Here is a 26703-nt window from a genome sequence, read left to right on the forward strand (position 1 = left end):
ACCAGCTTCAGGAATATTGTTAACGAACTTGTTTGCAGTAATCACCACTCCTCTCTGTAATGCCTCCAGGCCTTGAGAGTATGACAATAAATAAATAAATAAATAAATAAATTTCCGCTCAAATCCCGGCAAGTGTGTCGTGTCATTACCCCGGACGCCGGCATTGCCAGTCATAATTCAACATGCTTTCAAAACCTAGCAAAAGCCGCCTCCCCCCCCCCCCCTAAAAAAAACGAAAAGCGTAGCACCGCATTCTGTAAGCCAGCCTCTATAAAATTTGCTCATGACATTTTCCGCTCCAGTCCCAGGGTCTGCGTCGTCGAACTGCGCAGAACGCCGGCATCGCAAGCCATGCTTGAAGCCATACTTTTGAGCGTCATCGTCGCGCTTGCTGCATGGTTAGTTATGTAAGTACGGCTATACTGACATGTTCACCAGAAGTATATCTTGACAAAAGAAAAACGTACGCCGACCGTATAAAACTTTAAAAGGCAAGACGTTTTGGCTTCCATACGGAAACCCTGTTTGAAAACGAGGCTTCCGCGTGGAAGCCGAAATTATGCCTTTTAAAGTTTATTTGCTCTGCGTACGTTTTAAGAAGCCCGACCATAATTAACAGGCAGATTACTCTCCATGACGCCATTTATAACTTCTTTACTCGCCTCTTCTCCCCCAGCCCAGTTACTGCGGATTCAGTCTTGTAATTTCTTCTTCTTGAACTGCCTGAGCACGCTTCACCACCCCTCCCCACGGCCTTGTTTTCATCCCTCCTGGGATGGCATTGAAAAGCGTTTGCTACAGAGGCTGATGCCTTGCGCCTACATAACACACAGTCTTTTATATTCCTTGTTGGCTCGTTGTTTCGACAACAGAAAGTGGCCTCTGCGATTAGAGCTTAAATTCCACAGCCCTTTTCTCAATAGCACCATGTTTCCAACCCCTATTCTTGATATCGCTGTTTTGTTCTCTATCAAAGGTCCTTTTGATTCTTTCATGGCAATTGTTTTCGCTTTCATCGTTTCTTCTTTCTTCTGTCATATGCAGCATTGCTTTGCCTCCTACAGACGTGTCGGGTGGTAAATAAGTTGGGTTCCCAGTAGCAGCAAAGAGCAGTATACATTCGAGAGCTGTTGAGTAGGATTAGTTATGATGAGTTACCGCCGCTTCAAGCAGCACTTCCATCCACCTGAAAAGTCAGGATGCATATTTATATACTATATGATGTCATAAATAGCTCGCTCAGTTAGCCCATTAGCTGCTGGGTGATATGAGCTGTGAACCTAACTCCACGTCGATCAGCCCTTCCTTAAGTTGATAGCTCCGAAAAGCATGTCCATTGTCTGATACTAATGCTCTCACGTTGTAAAACATCTTTCGACAAAAATGGAAATCACACTGTCGGCATCCCCCTTCCACGGTTCTTGTGCCGCTGTCCTGGTGCACTCCCGCACTCAAGAGGAATGCTTGCGTTTTCTTCATGCTTTTGGATTTTTTTTTTAGTTACACGAAGTCCATGTGTAAAACTTCAAATGGTGCGTTCAAGAGCTTCGGTTACATAATTTCTTGAGTCCGTTTTTCAAAATACCTTTTTGACCTGGCATTTTTCACATCACTGCGCGTAATTTTTCATGTATTCGATCATGTGGGGCCATGTGAACCTGTTCGTCAGTTTCATGTATGTCCGCCAGAAACCAGCATGCTTACCTGAACGGGAACTAATGTGGTAAAGGTACAGAATTTTTGGAAGCAATATGGGAGGCACTGCAATTCTACCTGTCTGTGTCTGTTGTGAAGGTTCAGTTCTTTCCCAAATTTTGGCGGCACCTATTGTTTCGTCAACAAGTTTGACCCCTATTTTGTATATTGCGTCCTCATATTTCCAGAAGCTCGTGAACGGTGTTTCACTTCAAAGTCCAACAATTGAAGCTCGCTGACCCATCGTGCGACTTTTCCTTTCCGCTTTGCCATATTCAAAAGGTGAGTGAGCACCTCATGATCTGTGTGCAACTTCTATCTGGTACCTTTCCTGTAGGAAAGGAAGTACCGAATAGCCTTTAAAACGGCTAGAGCTTCCTTCTCTGTCATTGTGTAGTTCACGTCCTCTTCATTAAATGTGCATCTATGGTAGCCAATTACTATTAGTTGCACATTATTCGGCTGGCTTGCGGCTCGCTGTTGTTGTATCGCTCCCGTTCCAAAGTGCGAGGCATTTGTATTGAGCTCAAGTGGTAGGGCAAATTCTGGAATTCTGAGTACTGGACCAGACGAGATAACTCGTACCAGCTCTTCGTAGTCCATTTCGGAATCCAGGCCATGGCGGCCGCATTTCGGTAAGGGTGAAATGAGAAAACACCCATGTAATTAGAGTTAGGTGCAGGTAATGTACCCTAGGTGGTCTAAACTTCCGGAGTCGCTCCACTACGGCGTGCCTCATAATCAGGAAGTGGTTTTGGCACGTCAAATCCCATAGTTTAATTTTAATTTAGTCCACTTAGTCCACTAGAATGGTGTGCCTCTTTGTGCAAGCCAAGTCAGGCAACTGGTTTTTGGAGCATAGGCATGGATAAATGCTCTATGATGTTCAGCCAGTCCCAAGAACACCTAAAGTGAGCGAACATCAAAAGGACTCACGTCTGTTGCTACGCGTGCCGCTGATTCTTCCTTTTGTATTCTTCGCAGTGGCATGCAGTACTCTGGCCAAGAAAGTTGCCTTATTCTTAAAGAATTCACTCTTCTTGAAATTTACCTATAAGTTCGCTTTTGAGAAGACAGCGAGGACATAAGCCTGCTGTTGTTCTCGGGGACGCTCGTTTTTAGAATACACAATAATATTGGCCACGTAATATTGGCCCCGCCCATGGACGGAACCAGAACCATATTCATCATTTTTTAAAACCGCCTGGGCGAGTGCTTCCATCCGTAGAGAAGACAGTTGTATTCGTACATACCAAACAGAAATATAACTGACATATACTGTTTTTATTCCCTTGAAGTGGTACGTGCCAAAAGCCTTTACAAAATGTCCATCCAGAAAACCAAGTGCATCAAACTGTGTCGTCAATACTTCCATCTATTCTAGAAATAAGCAATGGAAGGAGCTGTGTCTGGTTCCTAATTGGTCTGTAGTATGCGCAGAGTGGGAAGTTTCTATCTTCGTTGGCTGCTATTATCGGCGATGCGTATGGTGTTACTGACGGACGGATAATACCCGCGTCCAACATCTTCGCAAGCTGTTCTTTCAGTATTGCTTTCTTTTTTCTGGTGAAGTGGTAAGGTTTGTTCTGTACTACAGTTGTGTCAAGGAATTGGAAAGGGAACTTCAAACTTCGTAGTGCCTGGAGGATAGCATCTGCAACAGTATAATTCAGGATATACGATAGGAATGTCATCTTCTTTGTTCACAATGCGGATTTCTTTCTGCTTTCCCAGAGGCTACGGCTGATGCGCTTCTTCGCTCACAGACACAGTGTCACCCCAGTGTATGTTAAGCTTGCGCAATTTAATGCCTTCACGGAAGAGTAGAAAGTCATACTCAATGCATTCTATAACCAGTGTCAGCAGTTGGTGACTACTACTTAAGTTTTAAGCGCATCCATTTGCAATGTTCCTTCTGACGCCCATCGCTTTCTCGTACGACTGTTTTTCCTGTAACTATGTTCTCTGCTTTGTCTCTGCTTCTTGTTACAATTGAGATTAAGACTCCACTGTCTGTACCAGCTCGCATTGTTTCACCGTTCACGTCAAGCCATATATGGAATAAGCTTGATGACAGAAGTTGGACAGTCTCATTTGTAGAGACATGTTTAGAATTTCCCTCTGTTTCTCCCTGCTCTTCAACTTGTCACTCGGTGCCTTTCTGTACGGGAGTTATGGGCCTTGCGATGCTCGCGCCAAAGTTAGACCTGACGCCTTCCAACCCCGACGGACACTTCTTATCCAAGCGATTCACGCTTGGCGTCCCAGCAAAATGTTGTGTAATCTCGTAGCTTCGCTCAGTCCAGGAATGCGGAAGTAGTTTTTCTAGCTCCAAGAGCGCTTCCAGCGTTTTCGGAGCTTTTGCAGGAACCTGTCGCTGCGAATCTCTAGTTAAGCGTTGGATATTAAGTGCAAGAAGCAATGACACCAACAGTCCAGGTTTAGGGAGGCGAAGAAGTCGCTGTTTCTCGAGAAAATACTCGAAAGTGGAAGACTAGTGCGTCAGTCCACCGCTCAACCGGATTCTTGTTAAAAGTAAAAAGCAAACTCTCCTTGCATTTAAACCGAGGTTAAGCTCTTGTTGCGAAAGTACAATCATCCCTGTTCATGATAAAATAGGGACAGGAGAGTTGCCCTTGAATTTGCATTTCAACGGCCCAGAGAATATTTTTGTCAGAAAATGTTTCCGGCCACTGATGTCTCTCGTGGTTATCGACCAAAGTGTTGCTACTACACGTCGCAGCATGGCGCTCTCTTAAACAGTTGTTTGGTTATGAGAATCTACCGTGATGCTTTTTTTCGTTTCTTTTTTTTAACATACGTAGGTCAATAAGCAATATAATGACAAGAGCTTGGTGGCGCAAACCACCAAGCCGTTCCAAAGGGGATGTTCATAGCATTCATCCATCCATCCATCCATTGAAGCGCCTGCTTGTTTGTTCAACGGAGAAAGTTCCCCATAGGAATGAAACACATTAAACCATAACAGTTTCGTGCTACACCCTAAAAAAAGTTTACACCCCTTGGGGTGTATATCTGCCACACAACAATAATCGTCATCTGCCTTGCTTGCGTTTCCTTTCTTGAAAACGCCGCGCCCACTACGCTCCCGTCGCCAATGCTCTGTCATGCTGATAACGCGCATGCCGTTCGTTAGCGGGAAGTACCGGGTTCGCAGCGTCAAAGAAAGGAACTGCGGACAAGACAGATGGCGTTGATTGTTGTGGCAAGATACGCCTGAAAGGGTGTAAACATTTCTTAGAGTGTACAACTGCGCCTCGTGCTGCTTAGCCATGCGTGCGGCTAAGTTGTATGTTCCGATATTTGGAGACAACTAACCCATATATTATGTAATCATCTGTCATAGCTTCATTTGTTTTGCGAACCCGTTCAGGCAAAGGTTATGAGAAGTAACTCCATGAAATTTAGAAGCAAGGATCCTGAAGAAAAACTATCCGCCTTACAGCAAACAAATTTGCGTAGATTTACTCATAGAATTACTTTCATAATTCGCAGCGGTATAATAAACATACGAATATGTTGCTATTATTTTTTATACTGAAGATTTTCCGTTGGTTCAGCTGACATGCCGAAGATGGTCGTCTAAAGAAGAACACAATTTTTTTCAGCCAGCCCCCGCTTCAAACATGCTTGTTGTTAGGTAATGTGACTGCTGTGGAAGGAAAGTAAGGAATGAAAAAAACTTGATGCGTCTCATAAAGTCGAAAACCACGAGCGCTCGGCTTTTGTTATCTTTATAGTGTGTGTGAGTCATTGCATGGTGCTCGCTCGACTAAGCCACATCTACACATCGGAAGTCACAGCTGGTTGTATGGCATCGTATCGAGAGTCGGGGTATAACAATAGCAACAGCACGAAAAGAGAGCAGCACCAGGTAACGCGTGCGACCCGCGACAAAATGTGCTGATTCCGCGATTTCCGCTCAAATCCCGGCAAGTGTGTCGTGTCATTACCCCGGACGCCGGCATCGCAAGCCATGCTTGAAGTCCTGCTTTTGAGCGTCATCGTCGTGCTTAGTGCATGGTTCATAATTTAGGTATGGCTGTCTTCACATGTTGACCAGAAGTATATCTTGACAAAAGAAAGAGGTACACCGACCAAATAAAACTTTAAGAAGCAAGGCGTTTCGGCTTCCGCGCGGGAGATCCGTTTGTGAACAAGGCTTCGATATGGAAGTCGAAAGGTGTTGAATTTTAAGGGAATTTTTGGCTGGTGCATGCATTTCTCTTGTCATGCTTCATCCCAACCAGATGGACTTCCGTCATTTTTCGATTAGAAACATACGTTAGAAGAATTCATGGCTCCGAGGGAGCGGGAAGCACTTGATATTCAATGTTACGTGCATCCCTTGCATCGAGCGGGAAAATGCATTGCGGCTTTAGAACAAAAATGTGTGATAGCTAAAGGGCCTTTATAGGAAGCATCCGTTTAGTGAAGTTTTATACTAAGTCGTAAGGGATCAGATTAATCCACTTTTACGCTTCCTTCTGTTTGTGCAAGTCAACTTTAGATATCTGATAATATAGAACTAATGCCTCTTTGGCTCAGTGTACTGTTCATGGTTGAAGCAGTAACTTTAAGAAGAAAGATACATAAGTACCACATTGTCCTCACCACACGTTGTTGCATTTCTTTCCAGACAACGCAAGCGACGTTTCTCGTTCTTTAAGGACCTCGGAATCCCTGGACCTCCTCCAAGCTTTCTTTCAGGAAACCTTTCTGAGTTAATACAGAAGGTAAAGCTTGCTTTACAAATACGGTATTTATAAATACACAGGTTAACATATTTAAATAACGCCACATACCAATATGTTTTAAAAAGATTGACGATGTTCTATAGCAGCGTCAGTAGTGTGGCAACGGTGCTTTTCACAAATTACGTATTTGGTGCGTGAAAACTGTTCACAAAACGTTCAACGCCGGAAACATTCATCAATGGCAAGCTCCATTAAACTGTGTATTAGAATACAGTGCTCTTGAATTAAGAGAGACAGAAAATATAGATAGAAACATGGACGACGAAGCGCTTCCATCTGACTGACATGAGAACGTTAACTATTATTGCCACGTGCTATTTACTCAATTAACACCTTCGCAAGGCTTAACGTATTACATGCAACTATGCTACCTGTGCTCGTACTCGTGATTTTCGCTTGCCGCCCAGAGAACACAACAGCCTGTCAGTGAGCGCAATCGAGTTCTTTCCGCATGACCGTTTACATTCACGCTTTCACTCCCCCTGTGTTCTTTCCTGATAAATCAGTTGATCGAATGGCTTCATCGCCCGCGATCGTTCTTTTGTTGTGTGTCTGTGGTAACTCTGCAGCGTTGTATTCTGATTATGTTATTCAAGCTAGCCCAAAAAATAGCAATAAACACTGTCACAATATCGATGACTTCTACGAGTTCTTAAAACCAGGCTCACCATTTCACGATATACGGAACGGCACAAAAATTCACACATTATTCGGAAAGTCGAATCTGGCCGGCTGGCTGGGCAATAAAGATTAGCATTCATTGACTTCACTTAACTGTCCGAAAAGGTTATCGAGGCCACGCACTACAATATTGTGACGGGGCTTTGCTGCCCGGATTTCCTCTGGCCTGATTCGACATTAAGTGCCTAGGAATTATAGCCAACAACGCTAAACCAAGCATGGCCGTCATGACGGAAAAAAAAGTGCAGGAACTCTGTTGAAGATGAGAAATACGACGCTGTTAAATTACCTCGGGGAGTAAAAGTACCGGGTGGCATTGCACGCACATCTCTCACTACTTTCACTGTTCGCCGAAATGACAAGATATTGTGTAGTTTCTCAGCAACCAGTGAGGGTTTCACCAATATAACCAAATAGAATTATTTACGCATTTGTAATGATTCCTGTGATATTGCAATATGGCCATATTAATTCTTGAACTCAACTCACGAGCTGTCTCACCATAATGAACAATTGAGAACTTTCCAACTGAAGCGTAAGAACTGAAACAAAGCACCTAAATATGCCAACTTTGCTTAATAACCAAACCTAAAAGGTTTTATTCACCTTTTAACGAATGCTGAACTGTGCCACAATTAATGCAATTTCCTTGAATTTTAATTTCCCGCTGCAATTTTCTTGGAATCTGTTAGGTTGAAACAACTTTACTCATTCGTGAGAAAATTGTCATTCACCCTAGTGCATCATGAAGCTACAAAGCTAGTCAAGAGTTCATCGAAAGTTCGTCTGGTCAGCTAGCATGATGATGATGGAGAAATTGCGGTCACCGACCAAGTCAAGTTGAATATAACAGAGACTTTTCGGCACCCGTACGTGTTCCTTGATCACACTAAAAGCTGGCAAGAGCCCGCTTTCAGTGTGACCGGGCAAGAGCGGGCAAGAGTGTGATCGGGCAAGAAAAGTGCCCGCTCTTGCCCGCCTTTAGTGTGATCACGGAGCCCGTACGGGTCCCGAAATGTCTGTGTGTTATTTTCACCTTGACTTGGTCGGTGACCGCAATATCTCCATCAAGCTACAAAGCTGTGCCGGATGGTGCAAATCACTTAGAGCGCTAGCTGTACTACTTCCAATATCCGTTTTTGTTGGCCACGTTTGCCGCCGCCACCTGCGGTTTCCGTCACAGCAATCACTGGGAATGAGAAAAAAAAAAAAAACACTGACTTCCCGCCAGGGTCTCGCTGGGCCCCACTACTCGGGAGCCATCTGCTCTACCACTGAGCCTCGTCAGCGCTTTTTTTTCTTTATTGCATGGAATTATCAGTAGTGTCAAACCAATGCAGTTACATTACATATGAACATACATGAGAAACAAATTCACCCATAGTATGCAGTTCGATGACAGTTAAAAATTCTGGTAAACAAACACAAGCGTGCAGACGCGAAATCCATTCAGGTACGGGATCAAATGTAGCCACCACACTGCGGACTTGAGCAGTCTCTTCTCGGAAGATAGACCTTGTCGAGCGAGGTGGCTAGGCATGTCTGTCGATCATTCGACTTGTCCATAATGAATTGTTAGCCTGTAGTGGAAGCAGTGCCGTATAAACGCGTTCTAGCGCGCAAGGAGACATGCGATATGACAAGCGCGCCGCGTAGCGTCGATACGTCAATGCAGTTGCATATTCTTACACCGTGTGGGATGCCATGTAACACTTGCCTAGGCAGCGGTACAAGGTAGGTCGAGAAGGTTTGAGGAAGAAAAGAAAGATTAATTACATCAATGAAAAATGCAAGATTTAAAAAGAAAACGTGTAGACCTCTATAAATCAAGCTGGCTAGGCGACTATGTCACCTGCCCATTTGAAAGGGTATGCCAATAAATCACTATCATTATGATCATTAGCTTCGTATCGTGCCACTTGTCAAGCGATGTGCGAAGCGCCCAACGTAGCGTCGATGATTGCGCACTTTTACTGCAGTTGCCTATTATTAATGCAGGCGGCACGCAATGTAGCAGTAGCATATGTACTGGTAAGAGCTACCTATACAAGGTTTGACGAAGAAAAAGAAGCTTAAGGAGATGCATGCAAAAATGCGAGAATGAAAACATGTATAGCATATCTCATTAAGTCAAGTAGGCTAGGCGACTGTGTGTCACCGTCTCGTGCCAAATTTAATGCCAACAAATCATCATCATCATTAGCATCCTAGCGTGCCATTTTGACGCGATGTGTTATGTGCGCCCCGTAGCGTCGTTGTGTGCAAACTTTGCATTCCAGTTGCGTTGTACTCCACCAGGCATCTGGAAGTGTTGCAATTGCGTGTATCATTTGCACGCTGCATGCAGCTGGATCTGGTTAACTGAAGCAGGCTAGGTGACTATTTATCCCCGCCCCACGTTCAAAATGGGAGGCAACTAAATCACCATCATCAAAAACAACAGCCCCGTATCCTGCCACGGGTCAAGGGATTTGGCATCTGCGCCGCGTAGTCCGGATACCTGTGCTTTCTCTTCGGTACAGGTCATGCCGCTTCCTCGCAAGGCACGAACCATTGGTGGAGAAGCGAATCGTACAGCTACGCGCGTGGATGTCACCAGGCAATGTCGCGCTCAGCAGACCGCTGTGCAGGGAGCAGCGCAAGCCGCAGCTCGCCGTCGATTCAAAGCAGACAGTTCATATCGTTCTCGCAACAACGACGGGAAGAAAGGTTGCCGCGAAGACTCTCTAGTTTGGGTGACTGGGCTGCCTGTGCTGCGCAGGCCTGTGACTTTTCTTTTTTTTTTGCTGCACAGCTTAGTTTCTCAGAAACCCATACAGATTTCCTTTGGTTATACTCATCTTGCAGTTGGGTAGACGTTAATTTTCCCTTTCGTGAACTATCCTTCACCCAGCGGGCTTCTGCAGAACTAGTTTGCAACGAAATCAACATAACGAGATTGTTAAAGCGAAACTCGAGTATTTCCGCAGGCAGGTCCCGACATTGAAGCTTCCGCAAATAAGTGCCAGCACAGTTTTCCGCTCTTTTGACATCGCATCATGCAACTTCAACAAATTTGAACGAATACCTGTAGCTTTCCCGTTCTCGTCATAGCCGCAATCCGTGCGACAATTGGCATTACAAACTGTAGAGCCACGTATGCTTCAAGGTCATTAAGACCTTGGGACACCTAAAGAAAACCTTAATCTTCAGCGAACACGCTATTAGAAGTAACATGATGCCGATATGGAGAAGCAAGTCGTCTGTCGTAGTTTAGTATTCTCTCTGTCGTCTGCAGAAAGTGAGAGATATATTTTGTGAGGCCTGCAAATAATAATTTTAGCGTGACAGTGTCAAGAGCTTCATGTCGCCGGCGTGCCGTGCCGACCGTCTAGTGACAGAAAGATTATTCCGAACCACGGGTACCGAACTACGCAGGCACTCAGTGTAGCGCAAAGGCGTTTCTGAACTAATTGAATTTCTCAAAATAAAGTACATCCAAAAAATCATAATGTACGACTTGCGCACAACCTACAGACATGATAGCGCCCCGGGCTGTAATGTTGATATACTAGAAAACATAATTCTCGTACGCGGAAGATCAAACATAAACCCCTTTTCTAGCGTTTCTACCATTCATTGAGTGGCCGGTCATGTTCGTTGCAATACCGTGCAGATAGCACTCTCCTCCGCGCTTTCACGTCCCACGCAAGAGGCCGTGTTTCTACCAGAAAGCTCGCCTTCGTGCATAGCGTTCACCACCAGCGTTTCCCGGTAAGACTGCATAAACTGTGGCTGCCGGGAAGTGTGATACGCGGTCAGGGATCTTTGAATGCTATCGTATTCCACTCTCTTACAGGCTAAGCTTAAGCATCCTCCAAGTTTTTGGTTCCGCGGTCGGGTCCACCACACCAAAGAAATCTATTAGGGATGTGCTATGGCGTGCTGTCTTTTCATTTCATGCAAACTAACCTCACACAGACCTTTCATTAAATTGGTTTCCTTTTGCTAGGCAGCGAAAAACATTTTCACTTTTATAGCGTAGTTTATTTTTGTTGCTTCTTTTTAGGGATCGCTGATAACATTCCGGGAATGGTTGGACAAATACGGAGACATTGTAGGGTACGTGCTTAGTTTTCTTTCTTTCTTTTCGGAAATGAATATACAGAAATTTAAGCTAATGCCATGTAGCCCGCAGAGTAAATGAAAAGACTGTGTGACTGTTGCAATAATCTTACCTGGCTTGGAGGTAGTCGACTTATTTTCTCTTCAATATTTAGTAGTCCGTTGCTGTTGTCTGCCGCAGTGACATCCGCAAAATAATATAATCGCCTGCAATGCATAATCATGCTATCCTTAGCAATAACATGTTCCCTATCTGGAGGTGCTGGAATCGGTCTAGGGATTCCTGTCCACTATTACCGTCAGGTCCGCTAAACTTTTCTCACGAAACTTCCAAACGTGATCTTATGCGAGAGTGGTCACATAAGCGTACGAAAAGCATAATACACTTCCCGGTTTCTGGAGCTGTAATCCCTGCCTATGACGTCATACTTTCAACTCGCTACCTTATACCGCAAATCTTATACATGTAACGTTGCTTTGTGGGGTGACTTTTTACAGGTTCTACAATGGTGCTCATCCGTTTATTATTGTGACAGATCCCGAACTAATCAAAAAGATCCAGATAAAAGATTGCAACAATTTTACAAGCCGAGGAGTGAGTACAAATGTTCAACCTTAGTTCTGCTGTATTTCACTCTTCAAGCCGCTTTTAGAAGGTGCATGAAATTAGCCGTGTTTATTTGCGCACTCGCACTAAAATTGTTACTTTTCGCTTTAGCTTCCTAAATAAGCGTTAGCAATTATAACCTAGGAGATTTGTGCAGAAAATGATTGACTCTTGGCTTTGGATGCGTTAGCGCTTTTGTATGCGTCAATAAACGATTATAAATATGCTAGCTACCGTAACCGGAAAAGTGCGGAAAATGCTCGAAGCAATCACCAGGCATTCTAATATTCCGGTCGACGTGGTAGATTCTTTTCTTTCCATCAGATGTCACAGCACGAGATATATTGCAAACTTGCAGGATAACTGCGAAAATTAGGATAATTTGTAGGCGCCTTTGAAAATCTTATAAGCGTTATGGCGCCTTTCAGTCGCCTCAAAGCGCTGGTTGCCGCAAGCGAAGAGTTGCAATTGCAACTGCAATTTTTAAAAATCACCTTAAGCATCATTTCCTGCGATAACTTAACTACGATCTGGCGGTGTACCTTTGACTTTTATCTCACATGTCATTTCTTGTATTTCACCCATGCTTTTTTCCGACTTTATTTTATAACGTGCTTTTCCTGTTTGATTGTAAATGACATGTCTAATGATGTATTTGATCTGTAGATGTTGTTTTATAATACGCTAATTTGCTGTCTATTGACATCACCATCAATGTTGTTATTATTAACCGAGGGTCCCACTACAGTTCTTTGACTTTGGGACCCTCGTCTGTATATTCGTCATGTAATTACTCATGTTTTTGGAACCAATAAATCTGAATCTGAAGGCAAAGCTGAAAATTAGGCGTACGATAAAAGCATGCGCCTGAATTTGCAGCATGGACACTTTTTTTTTCAAACTACCCCATTTGGCAACCTACTTTCTTTTCGATTCAATGACGACATGCACAGAACGCGGATGAATGGTGCACACCGAACCCGGGAAAGTATACAAATAAACGCTCCAATCAAAAAAAAAAAAAACTTCTGATAGCTCATACAGAATCAAATGAAACGGTGCCGGAGTGGTGCGAGGAAGCGAGCATGCAGCATGCGCTCTATCCCATTACTTCGAGCCGCGTCCTTCGTTTAAAATTCACTCTTGCGTTCAGTCATTCCGAATATAACAAAACAAAGAGTTCGTTTGTGCCTCTTATCGCTGGAGCCTATGGCCCACGTCACAAATGCGCCTCCAGTCGCGGCTCTTCCTTTTCTTTTATGCGAAGCTTATTACTAGAGCTCAACCCAGCTCCTCAGGCGCGGTGGTGTCGCCTTCAATACCACGTGACACCGTGACGTCACGACAGAGGAGAAACGGGGCTCCAACTCGCGCCGTCGCTCGCGGCGTCGCGGCGGTATATAAGCAGCTTCGCTTGCCTCTGCTAGACACTCACGAGGTGAGGTGCCTCCTGGAGACAGAGCTGCTCGTTGGAATGAGAAGCGAATGTTGCGGCGTGCTACAGAGATTGTTTCTAGGTGGCTTTGCTACGGCGCAGCGAATACGCGCCCCGCATCGGACGCGGTGAGCGTCGAGCAACGCAGCGTTCGGCGCGACAACGAAATGTGCGCCTGAGCAAGCGCCGCACGCCTGAGCCGACGCCGATGACACCGGCTTTTCTGCGACACGGGCTCCTTAACGCTGTCGCGTTAAAATAAAGGCTAGTAGGCTTCGCATCCTGGGCTTAACCTTAGCTAAGCCTGGCCATTTTTTTTTACTCCTCTCAGGATAAGCGGACGCAGACTTTCATTTGAGTCTTAAGACATCTACACCCCGCTCCTTACATAGCAGTCAACGCTGTGGGAACTGCGCAAGAAGTCCGGTCAAGAAAAGTTATCACTTCGCGCATTCCGTCAGTGCTTCAATGCGCGGCAACAGCGTTTGCTCGCGCGAGCATGGAAGTGACGCCCTTGGTTACGGGTTGCAAGTAATAAACACGAAAAGAACAACAAAAATTAAAAGTGATCTAAAACAACGTATTAGCAGACGTATACCACAGTGTGATTGTTTCTAAGATTAAAAATTGTTTTGTTCAATACTGAACCGATATATAAACGACAGTCGGCCACAGTTGGGTCAAAAAACATCGAACTATATTCAAGTGCGAACGAAGCCATTGCAAGACGTCTCCCTAGCTTCCACAGCGTTGGCTGCTATGCATATAGTTTCTCACTATAGCACTGTTACGTTTCGCCTACGACGCGCGGTAAAGCCAGCGCGGATTCAACGGACGCCGGGGCTTCGTTCAAAGCGGCGGACATTTTGGCCCGTTCGGAGCGGCCGCGACGCATCCCCGCCGAGCACGTCCCGGCATGTTCAGTGCCACGTGTCTTTGTGTGTGCGTGTGTGTGTGTGTGCCCACGCTTGTCAAAGCGCGGCAGCCGGGGAGAGGAGCTCCCCCAGTGTGAAGCGAGGAGGTCTGACCGGCGCCGGCCCGTCTGATGCGTCACCTCCTTGTTCCAACGTGTCTCTCAGTCCGTCCGTCGCCGCTGTCACGTGGTGTCGCCCCGTGACCTTCCTTCTTGCCCGCGACGCCAAGAGTATAAGAGCAGCTGCCCCCGGACGCCAGGAGAGAGGCTCCGATTTCTTCTGTTGAGTAACGTGCTCTCCCGTCTCTCTACTTCGGTCGACCTGACCGCCCGCTCTTTGCGATGCTAGAATAAACAAGTTGTTCTGTTAGCAGTCGCCTCATGCTTTGCTGGGACCTTCGGATGCTTCCAGTGTGCCCCAGGCCGCCAGGGCAACGCTACCCTTGGGGCTTGCGACCCATTTGCAACAACGGGCGCCAACGGTCCGGTTGCAACAACGGGTGTCAGCACTGAGGTTCCAACAGCCGGTGGCAGCGCTGAGATTCCAACAGCCGGTGCCATCGGTGAGGATCAAACATCTGGTTGCCAGCGGTGAGATCGCGACAACGGAGGCCAGCAGCGAAGATATGCGGTTGACTGTATGCTGAGCAGCACAACGACCATCCGGGAGCAGTGCAACGAGCCATGTGTGATGACTGGTTGCCTGCAGCGGAACGACTGCGCTGAATTCTTGGCTGCGAGGTTTGGTGAGTGCGGGACTTTCTTCTTCTGAGTTTTGCCAGGCTTTTGTTAGTGTCAGAAACAGAGCTGGTAATTGGGGTTGTCGTTGCTGCCGGGTTAGTTGCGGCAAGACAATAGTAGGCAGTAGAGAAAGCAGCATTCAGAGCAGCCATGGATTTGAAGTCGTTGCGCAAACCGAAATTGTTGGAGCTTGCAAGAGAGTTGGGTCTGGATGTCTCAGACAAACTCAGAAAACCAGAACTGCTAAGGGCTATTCTTGAGTTAGGAGCTGAGGATGATGAGCTGTCGGAATGCCTTGAGACCATTGAGGAGAGGGAGACGGCAAAAAGACAGGAGCGCGAACTTAGAGACCAACAAGAGAAAGATGAGCTTGAACGAAAAGAACGAAAAGAGAAAGAAAAAGAAGAGCGTGACCGTCAACACGCTTTGGAAATGAAGCGTCTCGAGGTGGAGATGGAACGCGCTCGTAATGGAAGTCAGGCACACGGTGCAGAAGAACGAGTATTGTTTAAAATGACTGACCTGATGCGGCCGTTTAAGCTTGGAGAGGACATTGGTTTGTTCCTGGTTAACTTTGAGCGAACGTGCGAGAAGCAGGGGTTCTCTCGGGAAACGTGGCCACAGCGCTTGCTCACTTTGTTACCCGGCGAGGCGGCCGACGTAGTCGCTCGCTTGGAGAGAGAGGAGGCAGAGGATTTCGACAAAGTGAAATCGAGTCTGCTAAAAAAGTACAGGCTGTCCGCGGAGGCGTTCCGTCGGAAGTTTCGGGAAAATGAGAAAGGCAAAAGTGAGTCATATACAGAGTTTGCCTACAGGCTAATGTCAAACATGCAGGAGTGGCTCAAAGAAGAGAAAGCGTTTGGTGACCACGAGAAAGTTCTGCAGTGTTTCGGGCTAGAACAGTTTTATAGTCGGTTACCTGAGAACGTGCGCTACTGGGTCTTGGATAGGCCAGACGTTAGTACGGTGGCTAGAGCCGCTGAGCTAGCCGAAGAGTTTGTGACGCGTCGGGCTCGCGGAGCTAAGGACGGTCAAAAGGGTGAATTTGGCTCCAAGTTTGAGAGGCCGAAGTTCACGCCTATGAGAGCAAAGGGGGACACACGTAGTGCGGATGCGAGTGAAAGCAGTCCGACCGAACGTAAGGAGACGGCGGCAACCGAAGCCGAACGCAGAAAGCGGTTCGAGACTAGGCAAGCGCGCGTGTGTTATACGTGCCAGAAGCCGGGTCACTTTTCGGCGCAGTGTCCGGAAACAAAAACAAAAGTCGTGTTTTTGTCATTATGCAGTACTGACGAGAACATGAAGCTTCTCGAGCCTTACATGCGAGACCTCCTCGTGAACGGGAAAGAGTGCCGAGTGCTTCGCGATTCCGCAGCTACGATGGATGTAGTTCACCCCTCTTACGTAGAACCCGATATGTTCACGGGCGAGTGCGCATGGATCAAACAAGCCGTGGAAGCTCATAGCGTGTGTCTGCCTGTAGCAAAAGTGCTTATTGAAGGACCTTTCGGAGCACTTGAGACGGAGGCGGCAGTGTCATCTATGCTGCCCCCCCAGTACCCGTACCTATTTTCGAACAGGTCCGATCACCTCCTGCGCGAGAAGGGGCTTTTGTTTGGTGAGGCTAGCGTTCAGGCCTTAACCAGATCGAAGGTTCGGGAGCTCGCTGCAAAGGCGGTAGTTGCGGGGCCGACGTTGTCGAACGATGAGAAAGGGTCAGAGGCGCAGCAAGCTGATATTCAGAGCACGCCCGAGCTGAATAAAACTGAGTCTGTAGCGTTAAAGGCACCAGATACTGGAGAGGAAATGCCCGACACGGGAAAGTTAGAAGAGCTATCTGAAGATTTGCTCATCGCGCCTACGTCAGACGGACTTAATAGGTTGCTAAAAGTCAGCCGGTCGGCTTTGATAGCCGAGCAAAAGAAGGATGGCAGCCTAGAAAACACACGCTGCATTGTCAAGGAAGGTATCGCCAAGAAAAATGCTCGCTTTGTGGAAAGAGGTGGGGTCCTGTACCGGAAGTATCTAGACCGCAGGGGAGTGGAGTTCGATCAGCTGATCGTGCCTCAGTGCTATCGTCAGGATCTGTTGCGCTTGTCTCATGGGGGTTCGTGGTCCGGACACCTAGGAGTTAAGAAAACTAAGGACCGTCTCTTGCAAGAGTACTATTGGCCAGGGTGTTTTCGGGACGCAGACCACTTTGTGAAGACATGCGACACCTGTCAGCGGGTGGGTAAACCAGGGGACAAATCGAGGGCGCCGTTGAAGTTGGTACCTATCATTACGGAGCCTTTTAGACGGCTCGTTATTGATACAGTGGGACCTCTGCCGGTAACAGCCACGGGGTACAGACACATTTTGACTGTGATCTGCCCAGCGACAAAGTTCCCTGAAGCAGTGCCGCTTAAAGAACTCAGCTCAGTTGAGATAGTCAATGCACTACTGTCCATATTTGCGCGAGTTGGTTTTCCTGCGGAAATCCCATCAGATCAGGGCACAGTGTTTACTAGCGCTTTGACGACAGCTTTTCTCGAAAGGTGTGGGGTAAAGCTGTTACACAGCTCAGTGTACCACCCACAGTCGAATTCCCTTGAGAAGCTCCTCTCCGTCATGAAGCGCGTGTGGAGAGCATTGTGGTTTGAACAACAAACTGACTGGGAGCTGTTTCTGCCTGGGGTGATGTTTGCATTGAGGACCGCGCCGCATGCGGCTACGGGGTTTTCGCCAGCTGAGGTGGTGTACGGTCGCTCGCTTCGATCTCCGCTTCGCATGCTTCGAAAAGGATCACTGCCCTCTCCAATGGCTGCAGACCATCTCTTTCACAAATGGCCGCCTCCTGCGCTGGAGCCTCGCTTTGCAACAATATTCCTTTGAGGTGCGTTACAAAAAGGGGAGTCTCAACGGTAACGCCGATGGCTTAAGTCGAAGCCCCTAACGTGGGAATCAGCCTCAAAATTGTTTGTTATTGATGTTTTTCTTCCTGAGGCAGGATTTTTAACATATTGCTTTTGTGTAGTGTTTCAAAGTGATGATGTGCTTTCTAGTGCAATTTTCCGATTGGTGGACGCGTTCTGAGTGCTGCTAGACTACTGTAAGGAACTAGGCAGTAGTATAAAAGGGGAAAGAGCCTGGCATGGCTTAGTGAGGGTTGTGCCGTGCTTGCTGACTGAGCGGCTGAGTTTCGGCGCAGTTCTAACGCTTGCTGGGAAAGAGAACAAAAATGGCAACTCTCCTGAAGTCACTTTGCAGTGTCCTGTGTGAACCTGAACGTGAGAACGAGGCCTTCTCGGTGCGCTGCGCTCAAGAAACGCCGAGGGACGACCGACTTCGGTTATGAGCATCATCGAGCGACATCCCTCCGGACAGCGGATGCAGTCCCCTGACCATCGGGATCTCCCTCCCCCGGCGGGGCGGTCTGTTACGTTTCGCCTACGACGCGCGGTAAAGCCAGCGCGGATTCAACGGACGCCGGGGCTTCGTTCAAAGCGGCGGACATTTTGGCCCGTTCGGAGCGGCCGCGACGCATCCCCGCCGAGCGCGTCCCGGCATGTTCAGTGCCACGTGTCTTTGTGTGTGCGTGTGTGTGTGTGTGCCCACGCTTGTCAAAGCGCGGCAGCCGGGGAGAGGAGCTCCCCCAGTGTGAAGCGAGGAGGTCTGACCGGCGCCGGCCCGTCTGATGCGTCACCTCCTTGTTCCAACGTGTCTCTCAGTCCGTCCGTCGCCGCTGTCACGTGGTGTCGCCCCGTGACCTTCCTTCTTGCCCGCGACGCCAAGAGTATAAGAGCAGCTGCCCCCGGACGCCAGGAGAGAGGCTCCGATTTCTTCTGTTGAGTAACGTGCTCTCCCGTCTCTCTACTTCGGTCGACCTGACCGCCCGCTCTTTGCGATGCTAGAATAAACAAGTTGTTCTGTTAGCAGTCGCCTCATGCTTTGCTGGGACCTTCGGATGCTTCCAGTGTGCCCCAGGCCGCCAGGCCAACGCTACCCTTGGGGCTTGCGACCCATTTGCAACAACGGGCGCCAACGGTCCGGTTGCAACAACGGGTGTCAGCACTGAGGTTCCAACAGCCGGTGGCAGCGCTGAGATTCCAACAGCCGGTGCCATCGGTGAGGATCAAACAGCACCTAGAGGGAAGTCTGGCGCCACCTTGTATTGGAGTTTCCTAAAGGGCGCTGTGCCGTCATGGGAATGACGGTATATGTGTCTTCAATGTTTGTGTTGGCTGGTGTTGTAAGAGGCTTCGTCTAAAACGGGCATATGGCTACACTAATAACGCGTTCTTAAAGCGAAATCTCCATAAAAAGTTTCCGTTCACGCATTTTACATATCGCGGTGAAGTTTACTCGCCCACAATGCGTAACCAAGCGAAGAAAAGCAAGAACTGACGACAAACTGGTTCAAAGCGAACGCGAGTCTTGTCGTTTGTGCTCCAACTTTAGTGGCCCGCTGATACTTTTTACGTTTCATATAATTATCCACGCAATAACAACTTTTCATGGGTAAACAAAAAATGTTTTTGTGTAATAATAAAGCTAAAACAGCTTCTTACGTTCTGTTTTAGCAGAAAATTAATCATTGTGACAGACGGAAGGGTGCTGGCCTGTCTCTCCGAGAACAATGCCAATCCGAAGTCACAATATACCGTCATTCTCATGCATACCACAGCAAAGGAGCACCAGATTTCCCTCTAGGTAATATAGCGAGAAAATCTATGCTGCTATGTATGGAACGGAGTATAGGCATAAACCGGTGGAACATTCTGCAAGAGTCACCTCATGATACATGCCTCGGCCTTTTCTATTTACAATGACCAATTCTAGACCAGTATAATGTAATGAGCCATTCCTTTAAATTCGGTTATCTTAGATCCCTCGTTCTCCCGGCAGTATGGCAGTGGTGACAACGCAGGCGCCACCTGCCTCGAAGAACCACCAATGGTCAGAGATGTCGCATTCTCCCGGCATGGTTGGAGTTTCTTCTTAACGATTGGACAAACGAAGTTGTAATGAGTGTTTGGAATGGCCTTCACATAAAGAAGCACCTGTGTATAATTTTAAATGAAAATCAACATATGTAGAGAGCATAGGGATAGCTACTCAAGCTGGCCTCGAAAATTCAGAAGGCCGCCTCAGCTAGCTACAGATCGGTAGCTCCACCAAATATTACTGCTGTGGCATTGATTCTTGCTTTAACTGATGCCTACTTTAACATGCATTATTGGTGCCTGAAACTTTCTTCTGCATCTTGTATGCGGACTCTACGGTGTGCTCATATTACTTAAATGTGCCTTGGAAAAACTTTAAACTTTACGAATTTGTAATCGGCAAGGAGGCCTCCTTTCATTAGGTTCATTTTAACATTTCTTCCTGCGTACATGCCCTTGCGTGACTGTTTACACGACACGTTAAGTAATTATATCCTCTGGCTCATGGCTATATCATATCGAGCTTTTTTTAACAATTCGCTTTGTTTCAAGGTTTACGGTGGTGTCTGAACGCTTACAGATGATGTCAGGCTTCGCGCGGAGCCATCCGATTATCAGTCAAAGCATGGTGCATGCTGAGGGGGACCGCTGGAAGAAAATGCGCAGCCTCATCACGCCAGCCTTTACGACGAGCAACATGAAGCAGGTATGCAGCGATGCTGTTAGCTTGGCGGCGAAACGCTCTACTAGTAGCACTCGGAGAAACGGACACACGAAACTAGATTTAGAGTGGATCGAAAGTGGTCGAATGAGAGATTTCTCATGCTGCACTGGCAAAGTCTCCTAATCAAAGCCTTGACTCCTGAGTGGGGCTGCCCTTTTCATGTCACTGTTGATCCCCTTGTTTCCATTTTCATGGGAATCTCGAGTCTACAGTTTTAACTTAGAGGAGACACAGACAAAACAAAGTACTCAGTGCCGTTTATTGCTAAGGCTTTGTTTCTGCCTGAAAAGATGCTTGCTTTTAGACCAGGGAATTTGTTATAAGTCACCTGCGGCAAATAACGTAACTGTAGTTATTCCGCTGGATTACTCGAAGCGGCGGATATTACTCGCATCAGAAATCAAAATGCATGTTCAACTAATTAAGAGACAGTTAGCTGATTACCTTTTCGTTAATTATTTCATGTCAAATTTTTGCAATTCACCGATTGTAGCCGGAGAGTTTGCGAGGCATATAAACTTAAAATGATTTGTAGGGATCGCACGGTGAGTGATTTACTGGTGAATGAAATTGTACTATTAGCCATAGTCGATATTAAAATTTCTGTATGGTCTAAAAAAGCACCCGCTAGATTGTTTTACAGGGCGTCACGCACGCTGCTGCTCAACATGTTTTCACCCAAACAAGGTGGCCACATTGGCGGCGGTGCACGATACCCTCACAAGTTCATTGCAATGCTACTTCATACATTGTTCATTCACCATACAAGTTCATTACATCACTACATTAAGACATAGACCGGTTTGGCCTATGTAATGTAATGACCGCCTGCGTGAGCACCACTCCTTCCTGGGGTCCAATAACGGTGCAAACTTGCCTCGCCATTGCAATGAATGTGGCTGTTACCCGTTGATCTGCAATGTAACGATTCTTGGTAGGTGCAATGGCAAAGAAGGGCGAGAGAGCCTGGAAGCAAACTACATCAGTTTATTAGGTGACGATTGTATTAGTACAACGCAAAAAAACAACACTAAACAACATTACAGTTCAATGTCAAGGCAGTGTACGAACCCAAACCCATTTTGGATAGAGTCGGGTCAATGTCACACAGCTGCACTTCTTGTATGTAGCAGCAATACCGGTTGAGGTAAACAATGTAAGTAACATTATAATCATGGTCATCATCATAAACAACGAAAATAAAGAAACTAAAACAACAACAAACATAATAAGGCGAGCATTATTCGACCAACAATTAAGAGGAAGCTTTAGCTCGGGCCCAACTCCGATGCGGCCTATTCAAATACATGTAAAAAGCAAAAACGCTTCTCTGAGATAACCCCTGCACCGATTCTAATAAAATTTCTTTCATTTGAGAGAAAAAGTCAAACACCAGTGACTGCAGCAAGCGGAATTTGAATTTAGGGCTTGAATTTTGTTAAAAAGATTTTAAAATATTCTGCCATTCGGAAAAAATAGAAGCACGAAGTTTACAAATTCATAGCTCTGCACCAACCACAAATATCGCGGTTCCGTAAACGGCTTCCGTTAGATCATTCATAGCGGACAAATTCGACATGGCCTTTCGCATTTTACGTGAATTTGTTACGTTGGTTACATGGGTTTTGCAAAAGCTGTATTTTGATATTACTAAATTTTTCTATCATGTGTGACATATCAATTTAGTACGCTTTAGATGTACTATTAGATGCAATTCACAGAATTGTATTATCCTATTTCGCTGTTGAGTTACGGAGTTGTAAACTTGATAGTTTCGTTTCTTGACATTTTTTTATTTCTGGCAATATTGAATAAAAAATTGATCACCTAAATCAAAAACGCGAACCCAACAGTCACTAGACTTTAAGTTCTCTCCCAAATGCAAGAAACCTCGTCAAATTCGGCGCAGTGGCTGCCGAGAAAAACTAATTGCCCCCTTACATGTATTTAGATAGGAGCACCCGAACTAAAGCTTCCTTTTAAGGAATTCCCATACGAGGCAGGAAACTTCCTAGGGATTCTGCCGTCATACCCAATGGAATTCCTGACGAGAGATTCGTTGAACTACGGCATTCTCTGGCGCTTTAGGGATTCTTGCAGATGCTCGCAGACAATAAACGATGCCGCAGCTACCGTGTTGCGTATTCCGGTTTGTCAGGAAGTCGCCTGTAAATTTGGTTTGTCTGCTTTGCAACTAACACACCATAGCAAAGCAGCGACGAGATACCAGACTATGCATGGCAGGTGTTGGTGCACAGCGCAGCAGACGGGCTGGGTGCAAAAAGACGCATCGTTATAATTGTAGTTCTCGAAGCTTCGCAGTATGGGATGAGGCGGGGAGCTGTCTTTTGTGCAGATGTGAGAGCGTGTACGGGGTCCGCAGCGTGTCCGCGCTCATTCTGTGGGATGTGTTCATGTTTGCTTGGGCGCGCTGACACCATGCTTGTTATTTTAGTTAGCGAATGCTTCCAAGTTTATACGCCCGATAAAACTACTATGCTTACTTCGCATAGCTGTGTACTAATTTGCTATCGCAATCAATGCTTCGCCATTTGCGCGAAACTGCAACTTTTTGATCACATATTCAAGGTGTCTGTTATAAATTGAAGAACTTCTCTTGGGACTCTGGCAGGACGGCTCGCTTGCAGAATTTCACAGCTAAGCAGTTAAGGGGACTTGCACAACTGTCTTCGTGCCCCTGTACCACGTCTGGAGCGGCATGCTCAGTATCAAGTGTCGACCAAATAACCACCAGCTAATTGTTTTCATACGTAGTTAGCAACGATTACAAAAAAGGGTAGCTGCACCTATCCCACTGGACAAGAGGAATCCTTCGCGCTTCTTCTTCGGAGTTCGCGTGGTTGCTGCAAGAAAGCAGAGATGGTGGTCAAGGAACGAAGCCTGCTAGCGAGTTTCGGATCAGTCGTGTGATCAGGGCTTCGATGATTAACGACAGCCAGCAAACAAATCTCTACTATTTCGGACAAATGGTGTCAGATCTGGGGAGCACAGCTTTGCTGTCTTTCGTATATTAGTTGCTGAAATTGCCATACATCGTCCACGAATTTTTTTATCCTTGTGCATAGAAGGAGCGATAATATGGCGGCCTTCCGCTTTCAGATGGCGGGCCTCATAGACGACAGCACAAACGAGTTGATCGATGTCATCGAGACCCTGCGTCCGAAACAGCAAGTCATCGAGTTTCGGCAACTTTTCCAGAGGCTAACGGCAGACATCAACATGAGATCAGCGTTTGGCATAAAATCTAATCTGCAGCGAAAAGATCGAGTGAGCAGCTCTGCAGAGTCGCTGTTTCAGGAGAGCTTGAAAAGTTTTCAACAATTTCGTACTGCATGGATAAACTTCCTTACTAGTAAGTCCACAGATTTTGTACGTAACTTTGTTGCAGCAGCATAATACACAAGTGTGAACAAATTCAATGGATGAGGAGCTAAAAACATTCTTGTTGAATTCACCTCAGAATGAGCGTAGACTTTATGGCGATTATCACTGAAGCAATGTAGCTGACACGAATAACTGACACCGGGCGTGCCGAAGCAAAGCCGTATTAGAGCTCGGCAGCGTCAAGACGATTCTCTATGCACAAGCTGCTGTCCAGTAAATCAACAATTCCCTCAAAATGCGATGCGCGATGTGAGCTAACGGCAGTGCGAACCGTCACGTGGGTTACGAACAATGGTGCGCTACCCCTTGAACAAGCGCGTCTCTATTTGTGTTCTTTGTACTATGTAGGGATACACAATAGGTACACGCAAGGGGATATTTAACGTCCCCTGACTATTCTCGTATGTCGTCAACATCCTCGTCAATTATTGTCAATCAACACAAACAACAGACCAAGCTTCGCTTGCATCCATTCTTACAGCGCATGAAATCTCCAGGAGTTCTTTTTTTAAATTCTTTTTTCAACAAGTAACGTTGTTTTCTTTCAGCTTGCTTTCCGGAGTTTGCCTTTTTGTGGACAACGTTCATGTCGTACACTTCGTGGCTCAACAAGACTGCCACAGACAGGATGTTTGATGAACTTTCTCCTATCGTAGAATTCCGCCGTGGAAACCGGAAGGTAGGTCTTCTCAATCGCGCAAGCGTGACTGATATTTAAGTTGCTGACCCTTCTCCGGAAATACTTACGTTTGACAATCTACTTGAGTTCCATGTCAATCCACTCGACTTCTATGTTGTCAAGTTGTAAGCGAGATTTAGCCTGCATATAAATCTGTAATCCTCTAACAAAAATAATTATGCAGACGATCACGTTAGACCTAACGTTCAGCTTGCACAGAGATCCGTGAACTCGCAGCGTTGTTGCTAGCTCTCAGATATGCACATAATTCGAACCCTGGCTTTCGCGACGACGACCAGCGTACATAAAAGCTAAAATTTGGCGCTTTTAATAAAGCCTGGTGTGGCGCTATCCAGCCGCGCGTTTCATCATCCCAGCTAAGATGGCAGGCAGTGGAAACAGGTGATGCTAGATCGAAATCCTTACTCATAGTCGATTGCTGTGTGGCAGAGTCATTCAAGTATGATTGACAAGCAATGAGCCTTGGTGTCAGCAACGTGTGCAAGAACCTAAGCCTAACACACGTGCGGTCGCCAAAGAGGGCCTCAAGCGCGATGACTATTGCATCTTATCTGCAGATATCACGCTCGTTAGAGTTTGTTCATTGAATCGCCTTTTTTATATCATTTCAGAACGATAGAAGCGATCTCCTGCAGCTCATGCTTAATGCAGAAGTTGAGGATGAAGCCTTCGTAGACGTGAATTCACTCACGACGTCCGTTGATGCAGATAGCGCATATGAAGGTAAAGTTAACAGCTGCCTACTTCTCATACCGCATCTGATTATTGAATAAGTGGTTGATTCTTGAGAGATGGCAACAGATTTCGTCTCTGCTTTGTCTTTCAGAGAAGCAGCCTGTCAAAGCAAAGCTCAGCGGGAAGAAATGCTTTCTAACAAATACGGAAATTTTGGCAAACGGCTTCATCTTCTTCATAGCGGGGTGAGAATACGCGGCAAGCTAATAAGTATTTGCGAGCTGTTCGGTAAAAATAATGCTGGTAAATATTGCATATTTGTTCTGGCATAAATAAATCTCACTGTAAGAAAACAATAGATGCATTACTAGATACATTGCAGCTATCGCCGCCTAACCTATTGCGTTAAGCATCTTCACCTGTTGTTTTACAGGGCGTGTTGTATAGTGCCATTGGTAGCGTACTGCATGCCTTTAGTAGGTGACAATGCAAACGCGTCACCATTCCCTGCAGCAGGTGGCGCGATGAGGGTATCCCGTTTCGCTTCGGCGACATCCGGCATCGTCCACCAGGTCGATATTGTTTCGCTTTCCCGTCGCCCTCTTAAAACACCACACATTAATAGGAAAACAACAAAACGTGTCTCGGGACGGCCAGAGCCCCACCAGTTCGAAGCGCGTCCCAGTCTCGTGCCGCAGCGATTCGCGCGACACTTCGCATTACGTAGACACCAACAGCAGTTGAATCTGTCAATTTTTTTTTCGTTACTTCGGACCGTAAGTTTTCCAGGTTAGTACGATTTTGAGTACAGCTCTTTCGCACCCGGTCCTGCGTTTCGTGGCGCCGTTGTCGATCGCCGTTACCAAGGTCATCATCCGCGCGCTGCTCTAGCTGCGCGCTCCTGCTGCCATCTCTCGCACGCGGTGCAAGTCTTGCTCTCCCCTTGTCCTCCAAAGCCGGATCACGTGTCCCATCCCCATCCTCCGCGCTTCGCCATTGCGGCGACTCTCGCCGCTACCGCGTACTCCGCCCTCACCATCCCTTCTCCCGCTGTCGCGGCACTGCCGCGGTGCCGGCGACGGGCGCAAGTCGTTCTCGTCTCCGTCTCAGTCTCATCATGCTGCTTGCGGCGGCGGTGGTGTGATAGGTGCGGTGGTTGTGTGATTTGTGCGTTCGAGCTTGAGTGCTGCGGATCCCCTCCACGTGGGCCCCTCCCGAAATGGTTGGATAGGATTACGGTGCGGATTTTTCTAGTCCCCAACGCGCTGTTCATCGATTTGGTGAGGTGTTCCGCTGGCTTTTCTTGTCCTTGGTTTTTTT

The 26703-nt window shown here is 46.7% G+C and overlaps 1 protein-coding gene across 1 annotated transcript in view; it reads left to right on the forward strand.

Moving 5' to 3' along the window:
* Positions 1 to 294: 294 nt before the first annotated feature.
* The window catches only part of LOC139049159 (cytochrome P450 3A6-like), a 34847-nt gene continuing 8438 nt past the window's right edge, over positions 295 to 26703 (forward strand). The window contains exons 1-9 of the mRNA XM_070524402.1: positions 295 to 407; positions 6356 to 6452; positions 11203 to 11255; positions 11757 to 11853; positions 20460 to 20585; positions 23724 to 23976; positions 24557 to 24687; positions 25320 to 25431; positions 25535 to 25628. Coding sequence (XP_070380503.1) covers positions 352 to 407; positions 6356 to 6452; positions 11203 to 11255; positions 11757 to 11853; positions 20460 to 20585; positions 23724 to 23976; positions 24557 to 24687; positions 25320 to 25431; positions 25535 to 25628 — 1019 coding nt within the window. The 5' untranslated portion in view covers positions 295 to 351. The remainder of the gene's footprint in view (positions 408 to 6355; positions 6453 to 11202; positions 11256 to 11756; positions 11854 to 20459; positions 20586 to 23723; positions 23977 to 24556; positions 24688 to 25319; positions 25432 to 25534; positions 25629 to 26703) is intronic.

Source organism: Dermacentor albipictus, chromosome 8 (genome assembly GCF_038994185.2).
Source record: "Dermacentor albipictus isolate Rhodes 1998 colony chromosome 8, USDA_Dalb.pri_finalv2, whole genome shotgun sequence".
NCBI classification, from domain to species: Eukaryota; Metazoa; Arthropoda; class Arachnida; order Ixodida; family Ixodidae; genus Dermacentor; species Dermacentor albipictus.